We start from the raw sequence: 23,420 nt of genomic DNA on the forward strand, positions 1-23,420 counted from the left end.
TTCCTTCAGCCTCCATCACAGCCAGGAGTCCTGGGCTTCTGAGGGCATCCACTGCCAGCCCAGGCATGGGTGCACTTGGCGCTACTTCTCCTTCCACAACCAAGGAGGCTGGGAAGCACAAGCTGACAAAGGCGACATGTGAGGCTGGAGGGGTGGGGAGAAGTCAGAAGTGACTGTAACAGTATGAGGTTTCTCTTCAGGGTGATGGAGAAGTTCCAAAGTCGGTGGTAGTGGTGGCTGTGCATCTCTGAATACACTAAAAACTCCTGAATTGCATGCTTAAATCAGGTGAATTATAGGGTATATAAATTAAATTTCAAAAATGCTATTCAGGGTTACCATTTAGAGGGACTCTATGGACAGGCATCAACCAAGGTGCCCAGCCAGGGAGAATGGCAACTTCCATCTGCTTCCTGTGGTCCTCAGTGTCCCTACATATCCTTGGGAAATCAAAAATTGCCTATTGCAGTTTGGGTATTTTTAACTGGTACAAGATTCACTCCTCTCCACTAGGCTTTCTCAAACACTATATTATGGAAATGAAAAATGTTTACAATATGTAACAATGAAAGATTTTGAAAAAGCATAAAACAGTACCACTAATGAATAGCATTTATTCAGCATTTCCAAAGTCTTAGGACTGCATTAATTGTACATTAATTTTAAATTAATATAATTAAAGTAATGATCTGTAAGTTACAAATTTCACATTAATGAAATCTGGGAAACTGAGAAAAGTGCTGGACCATCCTGTGGTACCTTAAAAATCCCAGTTTCACACAAAGGATGGCTCTGCATGGATCTCTAAGTCCACCATTGCATTTCTGTGGTCTTTAAACCACGAACTGAGTGCTTCAGCAAAACATGTTCAACAACTCCAAGAAAATACATAATGTAAACTTCATGTTTAAAAAAATAATTTTTGTAACATGTGCATGCAAAATGTATTATTCTACAGTAACTTTTTTAAAGTGATGGGGGAAGGTTGGGAAGCCTAACATTTTAACTTACATTGATAAGTTAACTTGCTTTTGGGCAAATCTCAGAATAAAGTTTCCCCTTGTCATCTCTGCATAATTGAGAAGTACCTTGAATGTGCAAGAAGAGTCATTTTGCTTTAATTTTTTTAATTTTTATTTTTTAGGTAAAAGGTATTTGATTATACTGTAAAAATAGTAATGGATATACATTTAAAAAAAAGACAAAATAATTTATACCTTTCAAAAATGAGCAAGACATAATATTAAGCAAAACAGTACAAAAAAAGTAAATCAACAAAAACTAGCAATGCTAGTTTTTCTTGTAACCAGCTACAATTAATATCATACTAAGCCCTGATTTGTCCTACATCTGAAATGCTAACAATTTATCATGACACTGTTTACAGATCTTCAGTTCTCCTACTCAATCACTTTTATACATAGTAACTTCAAGGAGAGTCATTTTAATACTGCCAAATTTAAATACTCATCTATGGAAAATGGGATTTTCTTATTACTGTGCAACAAGGAAAAAAGAAAGATATTCATTGAGTTAATCCACCTGCAACATAAGCCTTGATTTTGAATTACTGTTCATCACAGTAGCTCCATTTTCCCCCACTTAATTCATTGTGTGTGTGAAGGCATTGCTTGATGACTATTGTCACTGATGTAAATCTCATTCTTGTTGCTTAGTTGTTGTTCTGTTGGTCGCTCAGTCGTGTCCAACTCTTTGTGACCCCATGGACGGTAGCCTACCAGGCTCCTCTGTTCATGGGATTTCCCAGGCAAGAATACTGGAGCAGGTTGCCATTTCCTCCTCCAAGGGATCTTCCTGACCCAGGGATCAAACCTGCATCTCTTGCATTTCCTGCATTAGCAGGCAGATTCTTTACCACTAGCACCACGTGGGAAGCCCCTATTAATTCACTTAAAGGCCATAAATGCTGTTGATTTAAAATCATTTAAAAAAAAAAACAACAAACCAACAACCTTGGATTCTGGCCTTGGTGTACATCATCAAGTCACAACCTGGCCAGGTTGAGACACAGGGCATATAAAGTGCTCAGTGGGGCCACCCACAGAGTTTCAAGAGTTAAACTAAGCAGTCTGGAAAAGGCCGCAAAGGGCCATCCTTTTGTAAGTTACTCAGCATCCTGCTCTAACCATCATGAAGACTTGAGTCAGCAAATGAAGCTGACTCAAAGGCAGACCAGTGAAGTGGCCAGTGTCTAGCATTCCTCAGCCTGGCTCTTCCTCTACAACTCATTATTTCCCTGCCTGCTATCTCATCCTCACATGAATCCCAAATTCAGCTCTCCGAGGGAAGCTCCTAGCCATTCAGTGAACTTACACAAAGGTAAGGAGGTGGGGGGAAATGAAGTGGCTGTAGGTTTAACATCAGTCACAATCACATGGACCTCAAATTCAATGAATTATCTGTTAAATGGAGGAATGGCAACATAAGACCCCATTCAGCATTAGGATAATACGTCTGTGCTGTGACGTACATAGAATATTGGACACACAGTCAGAGACACCAGTGTTAGTCTGGTCTCAGCCATACACTAATGTGTGACCATGCAGAAATCACCTGGCCTTTCCTATGGCCTAATAAGACAGCACCCGTGAAAGGCTGTCCCACTGTTAGCTATTGCTGTAATAAAAACAGTAACGATAATGTTAATTACAGTAGTAGCAGTAAAACAAAGGAAACATCACATATGAATATGTCAAAAGCACAAGCTTAACCTTGACTCTACGTTCACAAAAATCCAGTTTATGAAGCACCACTTCCTTCTTTGCCTTTGGTTAGATGACCTCTCAGTTAGAGCACTTCACCATAGTGGTACATAGTGCATCTCACTCTTTAATAAGAAAAGCCAGTAACAATGAAACAAGGGTCTAACGTAGACATTCATTCACACTCTCCCCTTCCCTTCCCTTCCCAGTGTCAGATAAGCTAAAAGTGGCATAGGTTGATGATGACTGGTGCTGAACTCGGTTTAGTCGCTAAGTCGTGTCCGACTCTTGAGACCCCATGGACTGTAGCCCACCAGGCTCCCCTGTCCATGAGATTCTCCAGGCAAGAATACTGGAGTGGGTTGCTATTTCCTTCTCCAGGGGATCTTCCCGACCCAGGAATCAAAAGTGGGTCTCCTGCATTGCAGGCAGATTCTTTCCCAATTGAGCTATAAGGGAAGCCTGAATTCAGAGGGCTATCATTATCCTAAGGATATTAATCATATCCACACAATTGCTACATGCGGCTTCCATAAAACTGCATGACCAAAAACTTCATGCAACCCTTTTAAACCCTTAATTATACCACATTCACAGAACTAGTCGTTTTTTTTAGGTAGTGCACACATTCAGTTACTAAAAAGGTCACATTCTTAAATCATTTTACTTTCCCGAATAATAGCAACAGTAGGTCTTCACTTCAGGAATTAAAAAAAAACCATCCTATTATGGAAAACTTCAGACATACAAAAGTGGAGAGAAGAGTATACATCATGAATGCATCACCCAGCTTCAACAACTATCACCTCTTGGCCAGTCTGATCTACAGCCACACTAACTCTCCTCACTGAAGATTATTTAAGCAAATCCCAGACACGATATTAGGTCATCCATAAATATTCTTATTTACCATACATGCCTAAAAATGAGAACTTCTAAAAAAAAAACCTAACATAATCACAGTATCATTTTCACCTTAAAAACAGGAGTAATAAATTCTTAACTTCATCTGATATCCAGAATATTCAAGGCTATTTCAGAGACATTTTAAAATAATGAAACCAAGTTCCTATCACCTTGTAAGTCAGCGTACGCATGGAGGGTAAGAAGAGAAGAAAGACACAGCCCATGCCAGATACGGGTACTCGGTGCTCTGCCAGGCTTAACTATTAGCCTTGTAGTCCCTCCCAAAAATTTGAACCTCATCAAAATGACCAGGTATTGTGTACTATGGATCTTTATGATCATGTTCAAACAGTCGAACTTACAAAGTTAAATATCAAACACCATGAGTCTAGTACACTCACTTTATAGGATTAGTTCCTTTCCTAGGAGTCATAAACAGAATTTCAGATAACTATTTTCCATTCAGATTGTTTTCCTACTCCTTCCACCCTATAGTTCCTCATTCCTTACTTTTGAGCAAAGAGTACATTTTACATTTCACTTACCTGTGAAAAGATGTGCACAAGTTTTTTTAAGCTTGTTGGCTTGATCAAATAACTTCCGAGAACTTTTGTTAGAAGATGGATTCAACCTCTGTCTCATAGTTTTGACACCTTGCCTAGAGTCTGGGTTGAAAAAGATCACAATCGGGAACCACTGAGTATAGTTCAACAGGTCCACAGCCTTAGGAGTTACATCCAGGAGTGCGTGCTTGTCCTGTTAGAAAAATGGGGGAAAAGGTGACATAAATGGGCAAAAGCCAAATAGCATCAAAGAGTTTGTGTTAATAAGTAAAGGTCGCATTAGATAAAATGTGCCCATGTAAATCACAAAGCTGAAAACATTTCCCATCACATTAGGTCTACTTTAATATTACCAATCTATGAGAACTTCTGAGAAAATCATTTAACAAGTTTTTGGTATAATGCTCAGAACTCCAAGAGAATTAATACATTGGTTCACAGGACATCAACTGATTGCCACACAATGAAACAGCTTACATTTATATTCAGCTTACTAACATTTAATAATTATTAAAATACAGACTCTATTCTTAAAAACACTGCAGCAAACCATGACCCTATTCTTTCCAACAGTGTGGCCCTCAGGTGACTTTTCTTACCTGTTCAATAATTTGTCTCACGGTATTTAACCGCACCACCCCAGTGGATTTCTCAGATCCTGCGTCTCTTGGTTCCGTTTCTGCAGAGGAAAAAAAATAAAGCAGGTGGGGGGGAATTAACAAAATTGTAGAAATCAGTGACAACCAAGTACCGCCCTCCTAGCATCAATTGGGACAAGAAACCTGACATTCATTGTCTCCTAATAAGAGGCAATGGGAAGGACCAAGACTACCTGTTTCACCAAAATCTAACCAAGGGAAACAGATCAGGCCAACAGGAGCATCCTATCAGACAAATGGTTTGGACTGTTCAAAATATCATGCCACAAAATAATTTAGAAAAGGAGAAGATCACAAAAGATACAAAATTCAAAAGTACTGCATTCTGAACTTAAAAAAGAAACAACAATAATTACCTTGAAAGGCATAATTGGGATAACTGATAAAATTTGAGAAAGGAACTATATACTAAATAACATTATTGTATCTGCGTTAAATTTTCTGGTTGTGATAATGGTATTATGGTTGTATAGGAGGAGAATTAGGAGATTTACAGAGGTAGGAAGTGTTATAATGCCTACAACTTAAACTTTCAAATACGTCAGCAGAAACTGTAAAAAGTGTGTATGTATATGTGTGTGTCTATGGGGGAAGAATATAGATGGCAAATGTTACCTGGTGACAAGTGATTCCAGGTGAAGGGTATGTGGGTGTTCATTATTTTTTCTGCAGGTTAGAGATTTTCCTGAACAAAAGTTGAGGGAGGAAAAAGTATCACTGACAGACTTACTAGCAGTTTGGAACAGGTCAGGCAAGTCATTTGCCAACTTCTCCAGGGCTATATCTGCTATGGGGCCGAATAAGACGACAGGTCTCTTGAAACCAGCTGAAATGAGAAAAGAAAAAGCCATGAAATTAGATGTAAAATAAGCTAGAAGGATATATTTTACAAAATGAGGAAGATGGCCAATATTTTATAATAACTACAAATGAAGTATAATCTTTAAAAACTGTACACCTGTAATTTTATACATAATATTATACAGCAACTATACTTCAATTAACAAAAAGAAAAGCCATGAAGACACCTACAAGTCTTTAGCTGTTAAGAAACAAAAGTATTTTATAGAGTATTGATAACAAAATAGTGGACTTCCCAGGTGGTGCTCGTGGTACCGAATCTACCTGCCAATGCAGGAGACACAGGAGACCCGAGTTTGATCCCTGGGTTGGGAAGATCCCCTGGAGAGGGAGATGGCAACCCATTCCAGTATTTTCACCCAGAGAATCCCATGGACAGGGGAGCCTGGCAGGATACAGTTCATGGGGCCGCAGAGTCAGACATGACTGAACAACTGAGCACACACATTGAAAACACAACTAAAGAAAAGAAACTGTGTGTTCTTCCATCTCCAATTCAGCCTAGCTCTGTTCTGATGAATGAAAGCTCTCTCTTTTATTTTGGTTCATTCCCCTCACTATAACTAAAGATAAACTTTGCTTTATAGAATATATAAAAACTTCTGAATGGTAGTATTAAAATAAAAAATAACCAAGGTTGTAGAAATACAAGTTTGCACAGTTCAGTTTTTTTTAAGTCCTATTTTGTGCTGAAATATGATTCCAGCTGTCAGCTCACTTCACCTAAGTGATACAGATAAATTGGAACATGACCATTAAAGTTTAAAAATGAAGAAAAACAGGCTCTGAGCCCAGTCAGGTCATTTCCTGGCCCACATGGATCCCTCACCTTCTCGAAGCAAAACCCTCTCGTAGGCCGGGAACTTGGTGCTGACGGTCACGGCGGCGGTCAGGTCCTCCCGACTCTTCCGTAGGTTCTTCTTCACACCTGATCTCTGGCCACGCATCCTCCAGAAGTCTGCCCTGTCCCCGGTGGTGTCTCTCTGGGCATTCTGAACGCTGGCCATTTGTTCCGCTCTGAGAGAAGAAGCCAGGGGAAGGAAAGTTCTGAAGTCAGGAAACGCGCAAATGTGAGAGTCACTAACTAAATCCAGCCACTCTCACTTACGGACTTGGATCAGAGAAGATGCAGCGTAACAATGAGCAATGCCAGGAGTAAGAAACACAGGTGCTTTCTCATCGGGATGGAGGCAGAGAAAAGCTGGGTGCACATGAAATCTACCAGAAGTAGCTCAGTAATAAACATGCTGACATGGCTTGTTCTGCTTAGGCTGGTGTACAGACATGCCCTGTCTTCCTCTACTCTGCTTTATCACACTCTGCAGACACTGCACTTTTTGTTTACAAATTATAAAGACATACGGCAACTCCGCATCAAGCAAGTCTGTTGGTGCTGCTGGTCTATTCCCAGCAGCATCCGCTCGCTTTGTGCCTCTGTGTCACAGTTTCTCTCAAAATTTCAACCTCTCCACGAGCAAAAACTACTATGAATCACTGAAGGTCCAGATGATGGTTAGCATTTTGGGGCAGTACAGCATTTTTAATTAGGGTATGTATCTTGCTTTTTTAGACATAATGCTACTGTGCAACTAATAGACTTAATAGTATAATATAAACATGACTCCTATATGCACCAGGAAACCAAAAAATGTGTGTGCCTTGCTTCATTACAATATTTGTTTCATTGTGGTGGTCTGGAACGAAACTCACCATCTCTCCCAAGTCTCTTCATACAAGAGAAGTGGATGATGGGAGAGGTCATGATGACAAAGGACGAAGTCATATGGGGCTTCCTTTATGTGGGGGTGTTGTTTATGTGTAGGGGGGAGTCTTGGGGGTTGTGTGGAATCATGTGGTCTCAGATACCTGCTTTTGTTGGGGATTAAGCCTTTCTCCAGTTCGTTTCCGATCCTCACGGCCAGCCAGTGGCCCAATTTGCCATCATAGAGTGTATCTACCACACGGAAGACCTCCCCTCTGGTGAAGGCCAGGCTCTGTGGAGTTTCCTTCTCACATTCAAAGTGGCTTCTTATAAAAAATGAATCCCCTCTGCCACAAGCCAGTATGTCTCTATACACTGAAAGACAAAAGCATCGTTTCATGCAGTGCTCAGCCTGGCCAGGGGTCTTTCCTGGAGCAGTTATCGGGTTCGCTGAGCTCTGATCACGTGCTTTACCTTCCATGCATTTAGTGAACTCAGCACACAGGCCCCATGGTAACCACAGCTCAAACAGGAAGGACAACTAACTAAGTTCACGACTTCTGCTGTGATGGTTAATTTTCTGTGTCAACTTGACCGGGCCATGCGATGCACAGATATTTGGTCAAACGTCATTCTGACTGCGCCTGTTGGTGTGTCTCTGGAGGAGCCAACAGTAACACACAGACTGAGTAAAGCAGACTGCCCTCCCTCACAGGGGTGGCTTCAGCTAGTCTGTTGAACGTTTGAACAGAACGGAAAGGTCAATCCTTCTCTGAGTAAGAGATAATGAATTCTTTTTGCTTTCAAGGTGTGACATCAGCTTTTTTCCTGCCTGCAGACTCAGATACACTGGCTCTCCCTGGATCTTGAGCCAGTCCACCTTTGGGCAACAACTACACAATCAGCTCTCCTGGTTCTCAAGCCTCTGGACTTGGACTGGAAGTAAACCATCAGCTCTCTTGGGGTCTCCACCTCACCAACTCACCCTGCAGATTTGGGCACTTGCCAGGTACCATAAACCTATGTGCCAATTCCTCATAATAAGCAGCTCTCTTTCTCTGTGTGCCATTTTGTCTGGAGAACCCTGACTAATACAGGTGCCAATCAACCCTCTGAAGCAGACAAGAAGATTCTATTAACTTTCATTTTACAGATGACAACAAGACCTGGAAAGGTGAATCAACTTGTCAGACTGCTAAGGGTTAGTCTGCGGGCTGACCTGCAGGTGTGGCCTCTATAGCTGTCATATGGAAAACCTCAACCGTAACTTCAGGCAGTAATTAAGGATGGATCTCTGTCCAGAAAAGCAGTTTTATTCCAAAAATCACAAAACTAGTGAAGTTCTTTCAATGGGTGCATAGAAAGCACTTCTGTAGAAAGTTAAATCCCATCCAAATTCTTTCCACATACCTATGACCTAGAGTTAGGTCAATTTTTTAACACTCAGATTTGCCTATTCTGGTCCCAAGCTACCTCCCTCCCCCCTACCGCCCACTGAACTCAAAACCAAACTTGCTCACCATCAGCTCGGCTCTGAGCTAAAATGGTCACTGTTTCACCTTTGGGGATTTCTAACAGGTAGAGAACAGCATCCTCCCGAACGAGGCCTCTGAAATCCTGTGTGTTCACCTGATAGAGGAGGGGCAAACAGGAAAACAAAGCAAGATAAAATAAAAAGTTGTTTCTTAAAAGATGCTCCCTGAGCTTCTGATCTGTTGTCATCAGGGCCTGCCTATGTAAAGACGCATTCATCAGGGCCCACAAGTAAAGAAGCCCTTGGTGCCCTACTAAGGGCCCCCAAGCACCCAGCCTGGACTGTGGGCACCACCACAGCCTCCTGTTCCCCACACTGCCCACCACCCCTCAGGAATGTGTCATTCCACAAGACTCATCACTGGATCGGGTGAGAATTTCTAGGAGTGTGTCAGTCTCCCTCTTCTTTGTGTCTCCCATGCAGGTGGCCAGGGAGGTAATGTACCATTATGAATCCAATAACTAGAATTCAATAGGGAGTGGTGAGGTCTATGGCGAATGAGCATGCTGGCTCAGCCTAAGGCATTTCTACTTTTTAAATTAGTTCAAACAGAAGCCTGCAAATAAGGATTCTGCCCAAATCCACCTTCTTCTTACAGCTTCTATCATCTGAAATTGAAGAGCATTAGTTTTACATGGTAGACCACCAACCTAATGTATAGGCTTTTTTATATTTAAGCTTCTGCCACACAATGGGTAAAAAGCCCATGTTTATCCACTGCTGATCAAGTAGGGTACTCTGTAAACAGCTTTTGGAAGACAAATTAGAAAGAGTAAAACTCAAAAATGGTACAAAGAAAAAGACACTTTGCATCTTTGCTCTGTACCTTGAAAACCATTTTAAAACAGAAATACACATAAGTAAAATGCAAAAATCATTTTAAAGTACCTTATGTTTTAGAAAGGTATTATTACAGAAGTGAAGATATAGAATTTATCTGAAATATTTTCCTCAATCATTGAAGACTTGTAGAATCTTTTAATCAAAGAGTAATGCCTTACTACTGAAAAAAATAATTAATTGAGCCTAATTTAACCAAGGTTGGAATTTACAATGAAGTGAAAATGGCTTTTTTTCTTCATGGAAGTTTTCAATGTGGGGAGATGAACTGAGCTATCCCTTTTCGAAGCGTAGGTAGACACAGGGACTTGGCGTTGTCACTAACTAGGCTCTCTTTGGGAATGTTTCTCCCAACACATTCTGCGTCATGCTTGTGTTATAACTACTCTGGAGACAGTCTGGCTGTGTCTAAACTGCATTACTGTTTTGTAAAATATAACTGCATAAATACAAGAACAGAATGTTGAAAAGAAAAAACAAGTGAAACTAGGCATGAGACTAAAACTATATTTGGTACATTAAAAACGGTGATTTATTAAACCAATCATGTTACCTTTTCCTTTGATACAATATTTAGTATTTAAGACAGCTCATTTCCATCTCTTTGTCTCTGAATTAAGGCTATTTGACCTTTGGTATTGAATCCTTTCTCGCGTGCTATCCGCTGATCTACATTTGTGTCTATATATGGCTAAGAATATGTCTTTATATACACTGTACATGCTTGCATTTGTATATTTAAATAAAGCAGGGCCAAAGGGCATGGGGGAAGACCTTGGAAGGCCCTCTGTCCACCTCTACAAATTGAGAATGACTTTCCATCAAGCTGAACACTATAATGGTCAAAATTAAAGCATACATGGTAGCTAAAATCCACAGAGTTAATAATCAAACTTACGAGGCTCTTTTTTTCTGTCTTTTCTCGTCTCTAATAGTTTCTGCAAATGAAATGACAATCATACGAGGTAACCCAAGCACTAGAGCATGTGTTATTTCAGTTATCTACATGGCACATAATCTGCCACCCAACACACTCATGTTTTCATTCCACATGTCAAGTTGCCACCTTTACAAAAGAAAGAGCTGCACGTAAAAACCTGCAACAGAAGAAAGTGCTTGGTATATGTATGTGTATCGGACCCTGGTATACTCAATCTGACAACGAAAAGAAGTGCTGAGACAAACTAAACGAAAAAAAGGCCAAGACAGCACTTTGGTTAGGTTGTATAGCCCTCTCTAATAAGTATTCTCTTCCATTATCTAGTTAATAGTCTACACGGTCCAGCTGTGTCTGTTGTGAGCCTGAAGAGGACTCTGTGTCAGCTACATTAAGACCGTGTCACAACCTCTCTGCCTCAGTAGGCAAGCTCAAGTTTTTTCACCTCTTTGCAGAATGGAGGGCTCCTTTTGTAGTTCAACAGAAAATTTATTCATGCCTAAGAATGAAGACCGTCTACTGTCTGACCTCCCCATGAGACTACTGCAAAAGAGGTGGGTCCCCACAGTTTCTTCCCTGTCGCCAGGGTGATAACAGGAAATAAGATACTTTCTTAAACAGCAAACATTGTGTACCGTAATTTTTACCCATGGAAGTGACTCTTTCTGTCTTTAACTTAGAGAGAGGTCTGTGAAGCCTCTAAATGAATTTCCTTTTTTTTCCATGAAAATTCTGAAAGTCTTTCTCCACGCCACCCTACTCTCGCCCCCGGGGTAGGAAAATATTTTATCCTTGAACCTTCAGGAGCAAAAGCTTTCAAATTCCTCCCTGACTTCCTGTGGATCCACATCATTTAGGACACACGCTTCTTCTCTGGCATCAGCCCAAGAGTAAACTGGTATGAGCTGGCACTCGAATGGGGTTCTTATTGGTAGCACTTGGTAAGCAGTGTTTCCTAGGCTCATGTGGTACCCTGAGGTTCACTCAGGTACACTTTGTCTTCCAGGATCCTGGCTAGAGCCAAAGAGGATCTAGAATGTCACTGCAAAGCTTCAGAGAACCTCGTGGTCAAGGTCTGCCCTTCATCTGCTCTGGAAATGAAATCTGAACTACCACCATGAGGCCACAGGCCAGGAAGGGCTCTGCTGCCTGCTGCCTTGGGAATTCTGCTTTTCTCCCCATCTCCTTTGAGGTTAGATGCTCTTCTTACCAGATCCCCTAGGAATTCATGATAAGAAAAGCAAGTTTACAGAAGCAGAAATTCCAGTGAAGACAATTCCCGAGCATTATATATTTTTATAGTCACAATGTACTCAGCATGCTTGAAGTGAACACTCAAGTCAACAGAAAACACATGGTATGTTTTTCACAAAATGTCAAAGCAGGACTTGCTTATCAGTTGTTTTTAAACCAACAGATTATACAAACACATATACAGTAGCTTTAAAAGTATCAATATTTGGTTAACCAGGTGTTCCCCTTCCTGAACAATTTTAGACGTAAGTGACACAGAGTGGCAGCAACTTGTTATTTTTCACTGGGAAAAAGAACGGACTCTGACCCTCCTCCTCTGTGCTAAGAACTCTGCTGAATTCTTGTATCATCTGTTCTAACTTTCCCAGGATCCCTGCGAGGCAGGTATGCTTATCCACATTGAACAGATACAGAAACCTGAGTCTCAGAGCTGGAGCCAAGGCCACAAACTAATATGAAGCTGGGACAGGATTCAAATCAGACGATCTGATGGCAACATTCACCTCTGCTCAGTTACAGCGCATGGCCTGCAGAGTGATAACCACGCAGGAGAATGGGCCAAAAACCACCAGAAAGATCTTCCCCCTAGGCCTTCAGTGAAAGTCTCAACTGTCCTGTGAATCAAACTAATAAAAATCTTTGTGAGGGTTCTGAACGCTGTAAGTTCCCATAAGGATGGGTTTTGGGTTCCAGGACTGAGGAGACAGGGTCCACTGGAACGAAACGGAGACCTGATGCTCAGCAGCAACAAGCCTGCAGCTGGTCTGTTTTCACCAGCGGGACCACTTCTTCATCCTTTACGTAAGACCCTCCAGGAAACCCTACTCTTTCCCAGTAACACCTACAAACAGGGCTGGGATCTCATACCTTCAGAATCTGGTCCCCTTCTTGAAGACCTTCTTGCTCCGCGGAGGTACCCTCTTGAATGCCGGCCACAAATATCCCAACGTCATTGCCACCAGCCAGCCGGAGGCCCACACTGTCTCCCTTCTTGAACCTCACCATTTTGGTGTTGGGGCTGCAATGGGTTCAGTTTCAGTAAAGAAAGATGGGAGGTTTTATTTTTTTTCGGTAAAGGAGAATCAACATTAGCAGTGAGAGATTTAATTTCTTCTATCTATAGAGTGATTTACCCTTTATAAACTCTTTCTTATATAATCTATAATTTTATCTTCCTTGGGGCTGTGAGATGAATATCAGGAGGCCACTTTACCAGTGAAGAACAGAAATAGAGAGAATGTCTAAGTAAACTCATTTAAGATAAAAAGCAAATAATGGGCAGGGTTGGGGTAAAAATTCAAGGCCATCTGATTCCTACTTCAGGATTCTTCCTAAGAAAATCCTGCTGATCCCACAGGGCTCCTGTCAAATGGAGACAGCCTAAGTCCAGGGGGGCAGGTTCCTAACCCATGGAACACCACGGAACCAGGGGTTCTCTGTCAAGTGCAGAGCCCTGCATCACTTCCCCCCTCCCTCCACACACCAGGGCCTCCTGTCACTACAGCCCCTACAGAGGCACCAGAGTTAAGCAGTTCTTCACCCATCTGGGAATTCTTGATCTGGCAAACTCAACTATTCAGAATAACATCTGGAACACTAGCCAGCTAAGCAGACAAGCAGGCAAAGTGAACACTCACTTACTTCCCCATTTTACTCTTCCTACGAATGATTTCTCTTTCTTAAAAATACTAGCAATAGAGATGGGTTAAAGGCAGCTGATTATATACAAAATCATCACCATTTAATGGTGTTTAAGAACACCATTTTTCCAGATTTAAGTTAAGTGACAGAGCTGTGTGGAGGAAGAAAGGGGAACAGGAAGAGATGCCTACCCATATATTGCTAAATCTTCAGGACTTGGATGAAGAACAGCTCTTGGGGCTGGTTTTGGTGGAGGAACTGTGGATTAAAAAACATCACTAGTTATAAAATTAAAAAAAAAATCATTAGCAACCAAGACAAACAGGTTTTGTCTCTAAATATGAAGATCACAAAATCCACAAAAAATTCAAGTCTGTTCCTTATGCTACATATACGTCATCACATCAAATGAAAAATGTCTTAAAAGTTAAATTTTGAAGCACTAGCAGATGTCAGTAGTTTCTCAAAAACAAGTGAGAAGGAAAATGAAACTTAAAAATGCAAGGTGCATAATCACATTTACAAAATGGTAGCATTTTAAAATAATTTAAAAGTCATGTAACAATGCTGCTTTTTCCATGGGTAAATATTTATGCATTTAAATTATGATACTAATTTTATTGTGGTGGGGGGTAGGGGATGCAGTTGAGATCAGAAATGGGACACAGGGGCTTCCCTGGTGGCTCAGTGGTGAAGAATCCATCTCCCAATTCAGGAGACACAGGCTCCATCCCTGATCCGGGAAGATCCCACATGCCACGGCTCAGCTGAGCTCACGTGCCACAAGTACTGGGCCTGCGCTCTAGAGCCTGGGAGCCACAACCACCAAGTCAATGTGCCTTAGAGTCTGTGCTCTGCCGTAAGGGAAGCTACTTCAATGAGAAGCCGTGCACTGCAGCAAGAGACAAGCCCTCACAGCAACGAAGCCATGCACTACCACAAGAGGAAAGCCCCAGCACAGCCAAAAATAAATACATAAAATTATTTCTGAAATAAAGAAATGGGACATAAGAGGACTTTAATCAAATCTGACAAAATGCGACTGTGTGACGTAATTAACAAGTATGTATCTGGTCTCTGTGCCACCCCCAGGTCCTGACACAGAGATCCTAAAACCCCTATAGTTTCTGGAGTGAAAGGGGTACCAAGAGCATCTTTTGCTCTAATATTTGGTCTTTAACCCTAATTTCTGACACAGAGCTCCAACATCCTTTGGAATTTTCTGGGTGATAGGAGAATCCTTTGCTCTAAAGAGATGACTCCTAGTAGGCTTCTGGACAGCCTCAATCTGGGGCTGGTAACCAAGAGGAGGAAGTCATACTCATGACAAAGCCTCCCAAAACTAGGGGATTCAGAACACTGCAGGATGGATGAAATCACTGAGGTGCTGGCAGGATGACCTGCCCAGTGAGGGCATGAAACCTCTCCACCCTCTCCCCATACCTTGCCCTAGGCATCTCTTCCATCTGGCTGTATCCTTTATTTCTAAAAAAATGATTAGCAATAGTAAATGAAGTGCTTTCCAGAGTTCTATGAGCTATTCCAGCAAGTTATCAAACTTGAGGAGGGGGTCATGGGAACTTTCAGTTTAGAGCTGATTGGTCAGAAGTAAAAGCAGCAACCCAAGGCTTGTGACTGGCGTCTGTGGTGGTGGCATCTTGTGAGACAGAGCCCTTAACCATCAGGCTCTGCAGGAATTCAGGTAGTCAGTGTCAGAACTGAACTGAATTGCAGGACAACCAGGTTGGTGTCTGGAGAACTGATAATTGGGCAGAAGACAAAACCCATGCAGCTGATGTGAGAAGTGTTGTGAACAGAAAACAATTCAGGTTGGGATCAGGGATGGGAGACAAAAGGACCATGAGTAATGAAATATAACAGAAGGTGACCAACCTGTTGGTACATACAAAAGGCAAATTCTTTTTTATTTTTTAAATATTAAATGAGTTAGGAGTGCCTCTTCTATACATAAGAATGATTTTAAATATTTTTTCTCTCTCCTACCAGCCACCCTCTGGAATTACCAAGCACACACACCTGAACACAACTGTGTAAAATGAGCCTCACCTGGGGCTTCCTCTTGGTATCTGGGTTCCTTGCTGGGCTCCATGCTGCCCGCAGCCGCCAAATCCCCAGTGGACTTGAAGGGAGTGGGTGTGGCGCCCATCCTGGACCATCTGCTCTGCGTGTCCTCTCTCGAACTTAAGCACACAGCATGTCAATGTTTCATCACGTGACAGATTTGCCCACAAGTATGCGTATACACACACAGGGACATGTGCAAGGGAAAATGCGTATCATCTTACTTTGGTCTCTCCTTTAGCTTTTCATTTGAGGAATGGTAATCATAATCGGAATACTGCTGCCGTCTCTCCTCTGGAGAAAACGATCGGTTGGACTCTATTTCTGAGATATCTGGTTTCAAAAATAAGAAAAGTCTTTTTAATGAAACATTTAAGACCTGTGCCAGAAATTATTCAATTCTCTGAGCAAGGAAACGTGGGAAATGGAAGAGAGGGCAGGCAGTAAATGTGCTATTAAATAGTTTGATAGTCTTCCCTCGGGGGGGGAAAAGAAATTGGATAGCTTGAACAGAAAGACATTAATTAACAAAGAGGAATCCAAATTCAGAATTTTATGTTCCTCATTCATTATTCTTTCCATCAAAGCTGCCACTGAAGAGCCAAAAGCCAATGATGGGGATTTTATAGATGGAAAGATACACAAACTCATTTTTACCATACAACAATGCTTCTCAAACTTTAATGTGTATACATGTCACCTGGGATCTTGTTAAAAGGCAGTTGTTCTGGGTAGGGCCTGAGAATCTGCAGTTCTATCAAGCTCCTGTATGACACAATGCTATTAGTGGATTGAGGATGACATTTGGAAAAAGCGAGGTAAACTGCAAGCTCCTTGCAAGTTGGGATTATTTCTCATGCTCTCCTTGTTCTCCTGTACTCCGAGCAGTAACCACTTGATTAAACATTTTATATAATAGAAATTAAACTAAGTTTTAAGGTTTTATGAAGTAATTCTTTTAAAAAGCAAGTCCATTTCTAAACTTGAGCCCTTAATATCTTCTAAACTTTTCTGCACAAAGGCAATACTAGATGGTTACGTAGGAAATGCCATGGCTAGTTATTTTTATTGGTAATTTTTACATGGTTAAAATGTTATCCTGTGTGTTGTATATCAACTATATCTCAATTTAGAAAGAAAAAGAAAAAATCATAATAAAGACATGCCTCAGAGCCAAAAAAAAAAAAGAATAAAGCACAAGATATCCAAGACCAGTTTGAAGGACATGAAGTTGGACTTGTTTGTGGAAATAAACAAAGACTGACCAACTAAATAAATGATGTTATCCTATGTACTATTCATCTTCAAGTTAAAACTAAAAGAAATGAATACATCTTCATACAAGAGGCGACACAAATTCCAAACCAATGAATACTATAATATTCAGTTGTTCTAACTGATTCCTTATTATAGTCTACCAGTTTTAGCTATCCTCCATATTGTCTTCTCTTTGTTGGAAATATTAATAGCCACTTCAAAAATATCACGTAAGAAAGCCCAAGAAGGAGTAATTTACAAATGTATGTGGTTAGTTCTTTTTGTTTGTTTAAATATTTATTTATTTGGCTGCACAGGGTCTTAAATGCAGCATACAGGATCCTTAATTGCTGCATGCTGGATCTTAGCTCCCTGATCGGGGACTGAACCCGGACGCCCCGCATTGGGAGGGCAGAGTCTTAATCACTAGACTGCCAGGGAAGTCCTGTGGTTAGTTCTCTGAGCCACTCCCATATACATTTGTTTACTCACAAGTTTTGTATTCAATGGCCTTAATCAGAGTCCACTGGGACTCTTAAGTGCACCAGAATTCCATACTGGAATTCTAATTTCAATAGACCCTTTAATAAGAAAATAACAACCTAACTAGGAATTAAAGTTTAAAAGAGAGGTTTCTGTTAGGAATCTAACTTCCAGCTGAACGGCTTTGATAAATAGAGATAAGAATGCAAAAGCAACAGCCTTCCTCACTCCCAGCTAAGTTCATACCTTCCCCTTTCTTTACCTTCTATTTCTGAGTCACTGTCATTTAATGAGGGGATGTTGATGAGCGTCTGTTTGCTGTCCCTCAGCACCACGAGCTGGAGTTTCCCTCTTGACTTTTCTATCAGTTTTCGAGCATCCGTTAAAGACATGTTCTCAGTTACGGTTCCATTTATCTGTGTATGTGAAGAACAGTAATGTTCCATGTAATACAACTATTAAGAGTGAAACAGAAAGTTCTTATTTCCCCTGCTAAAAATAGAAAGGCTCTGCTCAGCTATTCAAACAGACATGGGCTTTAAGATGACAGAATGAACAAAAATGAATTATCCTTTAAATTAAACATAACCTTGCATGTCTGAAACCCAAACACAGGCATGAAAGCTATAGTGTGCTCAAGTGACTCTGTGAATTTACTGAACTTCCAAGTTCAAGACAATGGCTTGGTTTACTACTGGAATATGTTTCCTGACTGAAGAGGTTTACAAAAACTATTAAATATTCAGCATTCATATATTACCATGTCACCCTCTCATCTTTCCTTCATTCAGAAAACAGGACCTTAAACTTTAAATAAACAGGGGAAGAAGGATGTCTTTGTTGAGATTCTTTTCTTTAAACTGACATTCCTCTATTACAAATCTCTAAGTCTAGTTTTCCTGATTAAAAACGATCTCTCTGCTATTCTTCCTGGCTTTGTCTTACTATTGAGACTCCCATCTCAACAAAGATTCACTGTGCTGGAACTTAAATGTGGAAATGCAGACTATGAAGCCGAGCATGAACCTGGTTGTTCTCTGCCCTTATCCGCCTACCTTGAGAATTATGTCTCCTTCATGCAGGTTGCCATCTTTAGTTGCTAGACCGGTTCTGGTCATTTCCTTTATGAAGATCTGACTCCCAAGCCGGAGACCATATTCTAGGAGACAAACACAGAAATATACACATATTTCATTAACATGTCCAGAAAACTGAGTCTGGCTTTCAGGACTAACTACTTAAAAATATGTATGAAAAGTTAATTTTGCATGTGGGAGAGTGTATAAGACCACTGGCTTGAACTTGTCAAAACTGTCAATGTCATAAAAAACAAAAGAGGCAGAGAGATTGTTCTAGATTAAAGGAGATACCAAAAAACAAACACACTGCATAAAACTTCACTAGGTCCTCAATTCAATGTGTGGGGTACAGAGGGGCTGGTGTGGGGGTGAGGGTAGATTACATTATTTTGGAGTAACTTCGAAATGAACTGGGCTATAATATATTAAAAGGCATATTCATACTAATTTCTTAACAGTGATGATGGCATAATGGTTATGTAAGAGAATGTTCTTGTCCTTGGGAGATACCCACCGAAATATTTAAGGGTAAAGGTCATCTTGCCTGCAACTTATTTTCAAGTGGGTTCCAAAACACCAGTTAGAGACAGAGAGGAGGTAGCGGAAGAAGAGGGGGAGGGAGAAAGGGGAAAAAGAGAAATGGAACAAATGTGGCCAAATGTTAAAAACTGGTAAAACTAGGTGAAGGCTACTTGAGTATTCGTCACAAAATTAACACTTTTCAAAACAAAATGTTGGGGGAAGAAAAAAAAACACAATTCAGTACAGGCATGTTCTATTGACAATCCAGTTGCCTATAGGAAAGTACCACCAATATTATACTCTCTATCTGTAACAAGTTAAATTGTGTAGGGTTTGGCACTGAAAAAACTTCAGTGTGTGAAGAAAAGGGATAAATAAACCAGCAAAGCAACAAATACAGTATTCAACTAAAACTGGCATAGCTCTGGGGATTCATGGGCTTAGTGTTGCTCTCAAAAGAAAAACCACTGTATTTACTAAGTATACACATATTATAAAATATTTTAAATATTATTCTGATTTTACTAAACTTGTAAATAGACATATTTTGAGGATGAACTTTGGTTATTTTAGGAAGCTACCTAAACCTGCTGCTGCTGCTGCTGCTGCTGCTAAGTCGCTTCAGTCGTGCCCGACTCTGTGCGACCCCATAGACGGCAGCCCACCAGGCTCCTCTGTTCCTGGGATTCTCCAGGCAAAAGTACTGGAGTGGGGTGCCATTACCTAAACCTAGCAGGTTTTAAAAGAGGCACATTCAAATTTTCATTATTATTGTTATGGGCTAAAATCTTAGCAGTTCAAAATAACTTTTTACTACTTAGACATAGATTTAAAGATCAGTTTTAAGTGACTTACCGTAAGTTTGCATCAGATCTTACAATGATTTAACTGTGTTGAGGTCCACCCCTACCTTATTAGAAGATGACTCTCAAGAAATAATAAGGGTAAGATGGATGACATTTTCTTTCAAGGATGGCAATTCCTTACTGGTTAAATAGCCTCACAGTCCAGCACAGAAGGCTGAGACAAACCTCAGCCATGAATTCTCATGTGTCTACAATTCCTCTATCCTCTTAAAAACTGTACTCTTACTGTAAAGTTAACAAATAAGTTGCTATTGATGTGTCTGTGGGCATCTTTCAAATTAAGAAAAAAATCAGCTGACCAGCTTCTAAGACTTTTACCAGCAAGTCTATCTAATACCCATGAAACATGTAAATGCTGGGCATATGAGTGGATCATATTTACCTTAATCAAACAAAGGTCTTTCCAACAGCCAGATAGTTTTAAAGATTAACTTTTAAGGAACTCTAGCCAGTTATGCTTAATTATTACGTAATCTTAGCAAAGTGAAAGTGAAGTCGCTCAGTCGTGTCCAACTCTTTGCGACCCCGTGGACTCAGGCTCCTCCGTCCATGGGATTCTCCAGGCAAGAATACTGGAGTGGGTTGCTATTTCCTTCTCCAAATCTTAGCAAAAGGTGGCTTTAAAAATCTTTTTGAAAAAGTAGAACTTTGGGAGGAAAACAATGAACACTGAATTCCAAGTTTAAAGAACAAAATGGCCCAAGAGGAGTAAATGTCAAATCTGCAAAGGGGCATGAGCTCCCTTTGTTCCTTGATAGTATTACTAAGACCAGGCATGACTTGGGCAGTTTCTTAGGACACGCAACATCTTTTTTAACTGTGGATCACAACTCATGAGTGAATCTTGAAATCAATTTAGTGAGCTGTGACCAGTATTTTTTAATTCAATGTAATGGAACTATTCAAAAACCAGCACACAGTAAGGATTGTCCCATGAAACATTTGGTCAAGTTTTTCACATATTGGTGCACCCACGATTATTTGCAGCATGTGGTTCTTTCTGTGGCAGGAGTAGGAGGGGGAAGAGAAGGCAAAAGAGGAAGAAGCCGGAGAGGAGAAGGTGGAAGAGGAAAGTACTGAAGAGCACTACAGCGGGGAGCTTGGGAACCTGGGTGCAAATCCTACAGAACATACAGTAGACCTCTGTGAAGGATGCCTCACATCAAGTCATCTTTCTCAAAACTCCTCAACAGTCCACAATCTGGAAGCAGAATGGTTTCCACTCTGCAATTCTTGGGGGTTGATGATGTCATTATCTAGGATGATAAGACTCTCTAGAATCCTTAAACCAGCTAAGATGCACATTCCTCAGAGATCATACAATCTCAATTTTCACCATTACTTTCTGGGCCTGTGCTCCAGGTATCCTGTTATTCACATCCTTGCAATTATTTCAATATCTTTTCAGTATCACGTCTTTCAACAGGTACCCAGTTCTATAACTCAACTCTTTATGCACTGCTAGAAGAGCTAAAGAAAACAAACCCTTTCATCTGATAGGCTCTTTAAAGTGCAAATTCTCAACCTTAAAAGCAAGCGATCTTACACATTACACTCTTGGACACTCATCTTTTTTCCTCTTGAAGAAGAACTAGAGAATGAAAAGAGATAAAACGTATATTACAAGGAATTTAAAATGTTGAATGCCAAGAATCAATGCAAGGAATATCAAACATGGGGCTCTAAATCCCTGTTCATTCACCTACTTGTTTCCTGTCATTTATTTTCAAGGCATGAAGTTTAGGTTCCAACTCTACCACTTACTTATCAGCTTCAAGATGTGGGCAAGTCACCTCCCACCTCTGAGTTTCACCTAAACTGCAAGTAATATTGTTTTGTCTACCTGTCACCCAGGGCTTTAGTGAATTTGGACATGATTAAATGTGTGCAAATGCTCCAGGCACATGACATGGATCAGCAGTGCAGGACAGAGCCCACCTCATCCGTGGACACACCATAAATCTCTCCTCACATACCATAAATCTATCCCCACCTGTAAAAGAGGAGCAAAGTTTCCTACCCACCATGCAGGCTTCTAGTGAGGATTAAAGAAGAAAATATTTATTCCACAGAGGCCCTGGCATTGAGCAAAAACTCAATCAAGACTGGCTGGAGTAGCATCCTCTACTGTGGTTTCATTAGTTTAAGCTGCTCTGGGTTCACCCGGAAAGCTTAACACAAGGGGCCACCCAAGTGCCTCTGATTCAGGGTGGGGCTGGGTTGGGGCCTAAGAATCTGCCTTTCTAACAAGAGTCTAGGTGATACTTATGCGGCTTTGAGAATCACTGGCCTATCCATTTAAAGCCAAATTTCTGCCACCTGGCTCTGCCATTGATGATATAACTCTGTGCAAGTCAACGGACTTTTCTGCACCTCAAGTTTCCTTGTCTATAAAATAAAAATATGAATAATACCCACAGGAGGTGGTGGTGAGGATGAAATGAGCTAATCTATGCGAAGCATTTAGGTCAGTGTGTGGAACAAAGCAGGTACCACTGAAGAGTTAGCTAGTGTTACAGTGCTTTTCTTCATCACGCATGCCTACCTTCATTTGCTTTGCTTTTCATCAGAAGGACCCCGATGGGCTTGTCTGAGTCCGGCCGCCCCCGGGGCTCCGGGCTGGGGCTGCGGGAGTGGAGGTGCTCACGGCTGCGGCTCTGGGACGCCCCATACCGGCCATCAGGCTGGGCCCTGTGGCCATACTCCCCTTCGGGGGTGTAGGCGCGATCGTAGACCGCGTCAATGTTCCGGCCGCGGCTGCTCTCCCGGGCTCGCCTGTAATCATCGTGGTCCAGGCCCCGCTCGAGGCTGCGGCCACGGCTGCGCTCCCGGGCTCGCCCATAGTCGTCGTTGTGGTCCAGGCCCCGCTCCAGGCTCCGGCCCCGATCCCGGCTGCGCGCCCGGTCGTGGGGACGGCCCCTCTCAGGGCTCTCCTCCCAGCTGCGGCTGCGCCCTCCACGGCTGCTGGGCCGGCTCCTCTCGCTGTAGCCGCTGCGGGCGCTTCTGCCATCAAACTCATCCATCACCTCGAAAGCCCGGTCATCTTCGTGGACAGGAGGACTGTCCCGAAGCGGGGTCAGCTGGACCTTCCGGGGCCTCTTGACCACCTGTCACCAAACAAACAGTGGAGACACAAGACAATCCCAACCAAGCAGAGAGAATACAGTGGTTAAGAGCCCGGGTTTCCTTTCCAGCATAACTGTGCGTTCCTACCCAGGCTAAGCCTCAGGATCCTCATCTTTAAAACAGGAAGGATAAATACCTCAGAGTGTTAAGAAGAAAGTAACACAATGAGTATAAAATGGAGCACAGTTGCTCCAAAAATCTGCTTCTACTCAAAAGTGTGAAAAGCACCAAGAGGCTTTAAATCAATAAGTTACAAAAATGAAAATGTGGAAAGTGAGACATTCTGTATAGGAGTGCCTAGGTTCATCCATAAATCATGTCATTCAAAGTGTGGGGTGGCATGTAGGAGGAGAGAGGAGGGCAAAGAGGCATCCTTCTAGATTAA

General features: G+C 41.5%; 1 protein-coding gene across 7 annotated transcripts in view; it reads right to left on the bottom strand.

The window, feature by feature from the left end:
• TJP2 (tight junction protein 2) overlaps positions 1 to 23,420 on the bottom strand; it is a 126,010-nt gene that overhangs the window by 10,836 nt on the left and 91,754 nt on the right. For all 7 annotated transcript variants that reach the window (XM_069576373.1, XM_069576371.1, XM_069576368.1 and 4 more), the window contains 13 exons: positions 22,455 to 23,016; positions 18,498 to 18,601; positions 17,705 to 17,858; positions 15,927 to 16,035; positions 15,688 to 15,821; positions 13,812 to 13,878; positions 12,847 to 12,997; positions 8,935 to 9,043; positions 7,579 to 7,789; positions 6,542 to 6,729; positions 5,582 to 5,677; positions 4,792 to 4,871; positions 4,175 to 4,385 (listed from right to left, as the gene is read on the bottom strand). In XM_069576373.1, coding sequence (XP_069432474.1) covers positions 4,175 to 4,385; positions 4,792 to 4,871; positions 5,582 to 5,677; positions 6,542 to 6,729; positions 7,579 to 7,789; positions 8,935 to 9,043; positions 12,847 to 12,997; positions 13,812 to 13,878; positions 15,688 to 15,821; positions 15,927 to 16,035; positions 17,705 to 17,858; positions 18,498 to 18,601; positions 22,455 to 23,016 — 2,176 coding nt within the window. The remainder of the gene's footprint in view (positions 1 to 4,174; positions 4,386 to 4,791; positions 4,872 to 5,581; positions 5,678 to 6,541; positions 6,730 to 7,578; positions 7,790 to 8,934; positions 9,044 to 12,846; positions 12,998 to 13,811; positions 13,879 to 15,687; positions 15,822 to 15,926; positions 16,036 to 17,704; positions 17,859 to 18,497; positions 18,602 to 22,454; positions 23,017 to 23,420) is intronic.

Source organism: Ovis canadensis, chromosome 2 (assembly GCF_042477335.2).
Source record: "Ovis canadensis isolate MfBH-ARS-UI-01 breed Bighorn chromosome 2, ARS-UI_OviCan_v2, whole genome shotgun sequence".
Lineage (NCBI taxonomy): Eukaryota > Metazoa > Chordata > Mammalia > Artiodactyla > Bovidae > Ovis > Ovis canadensis.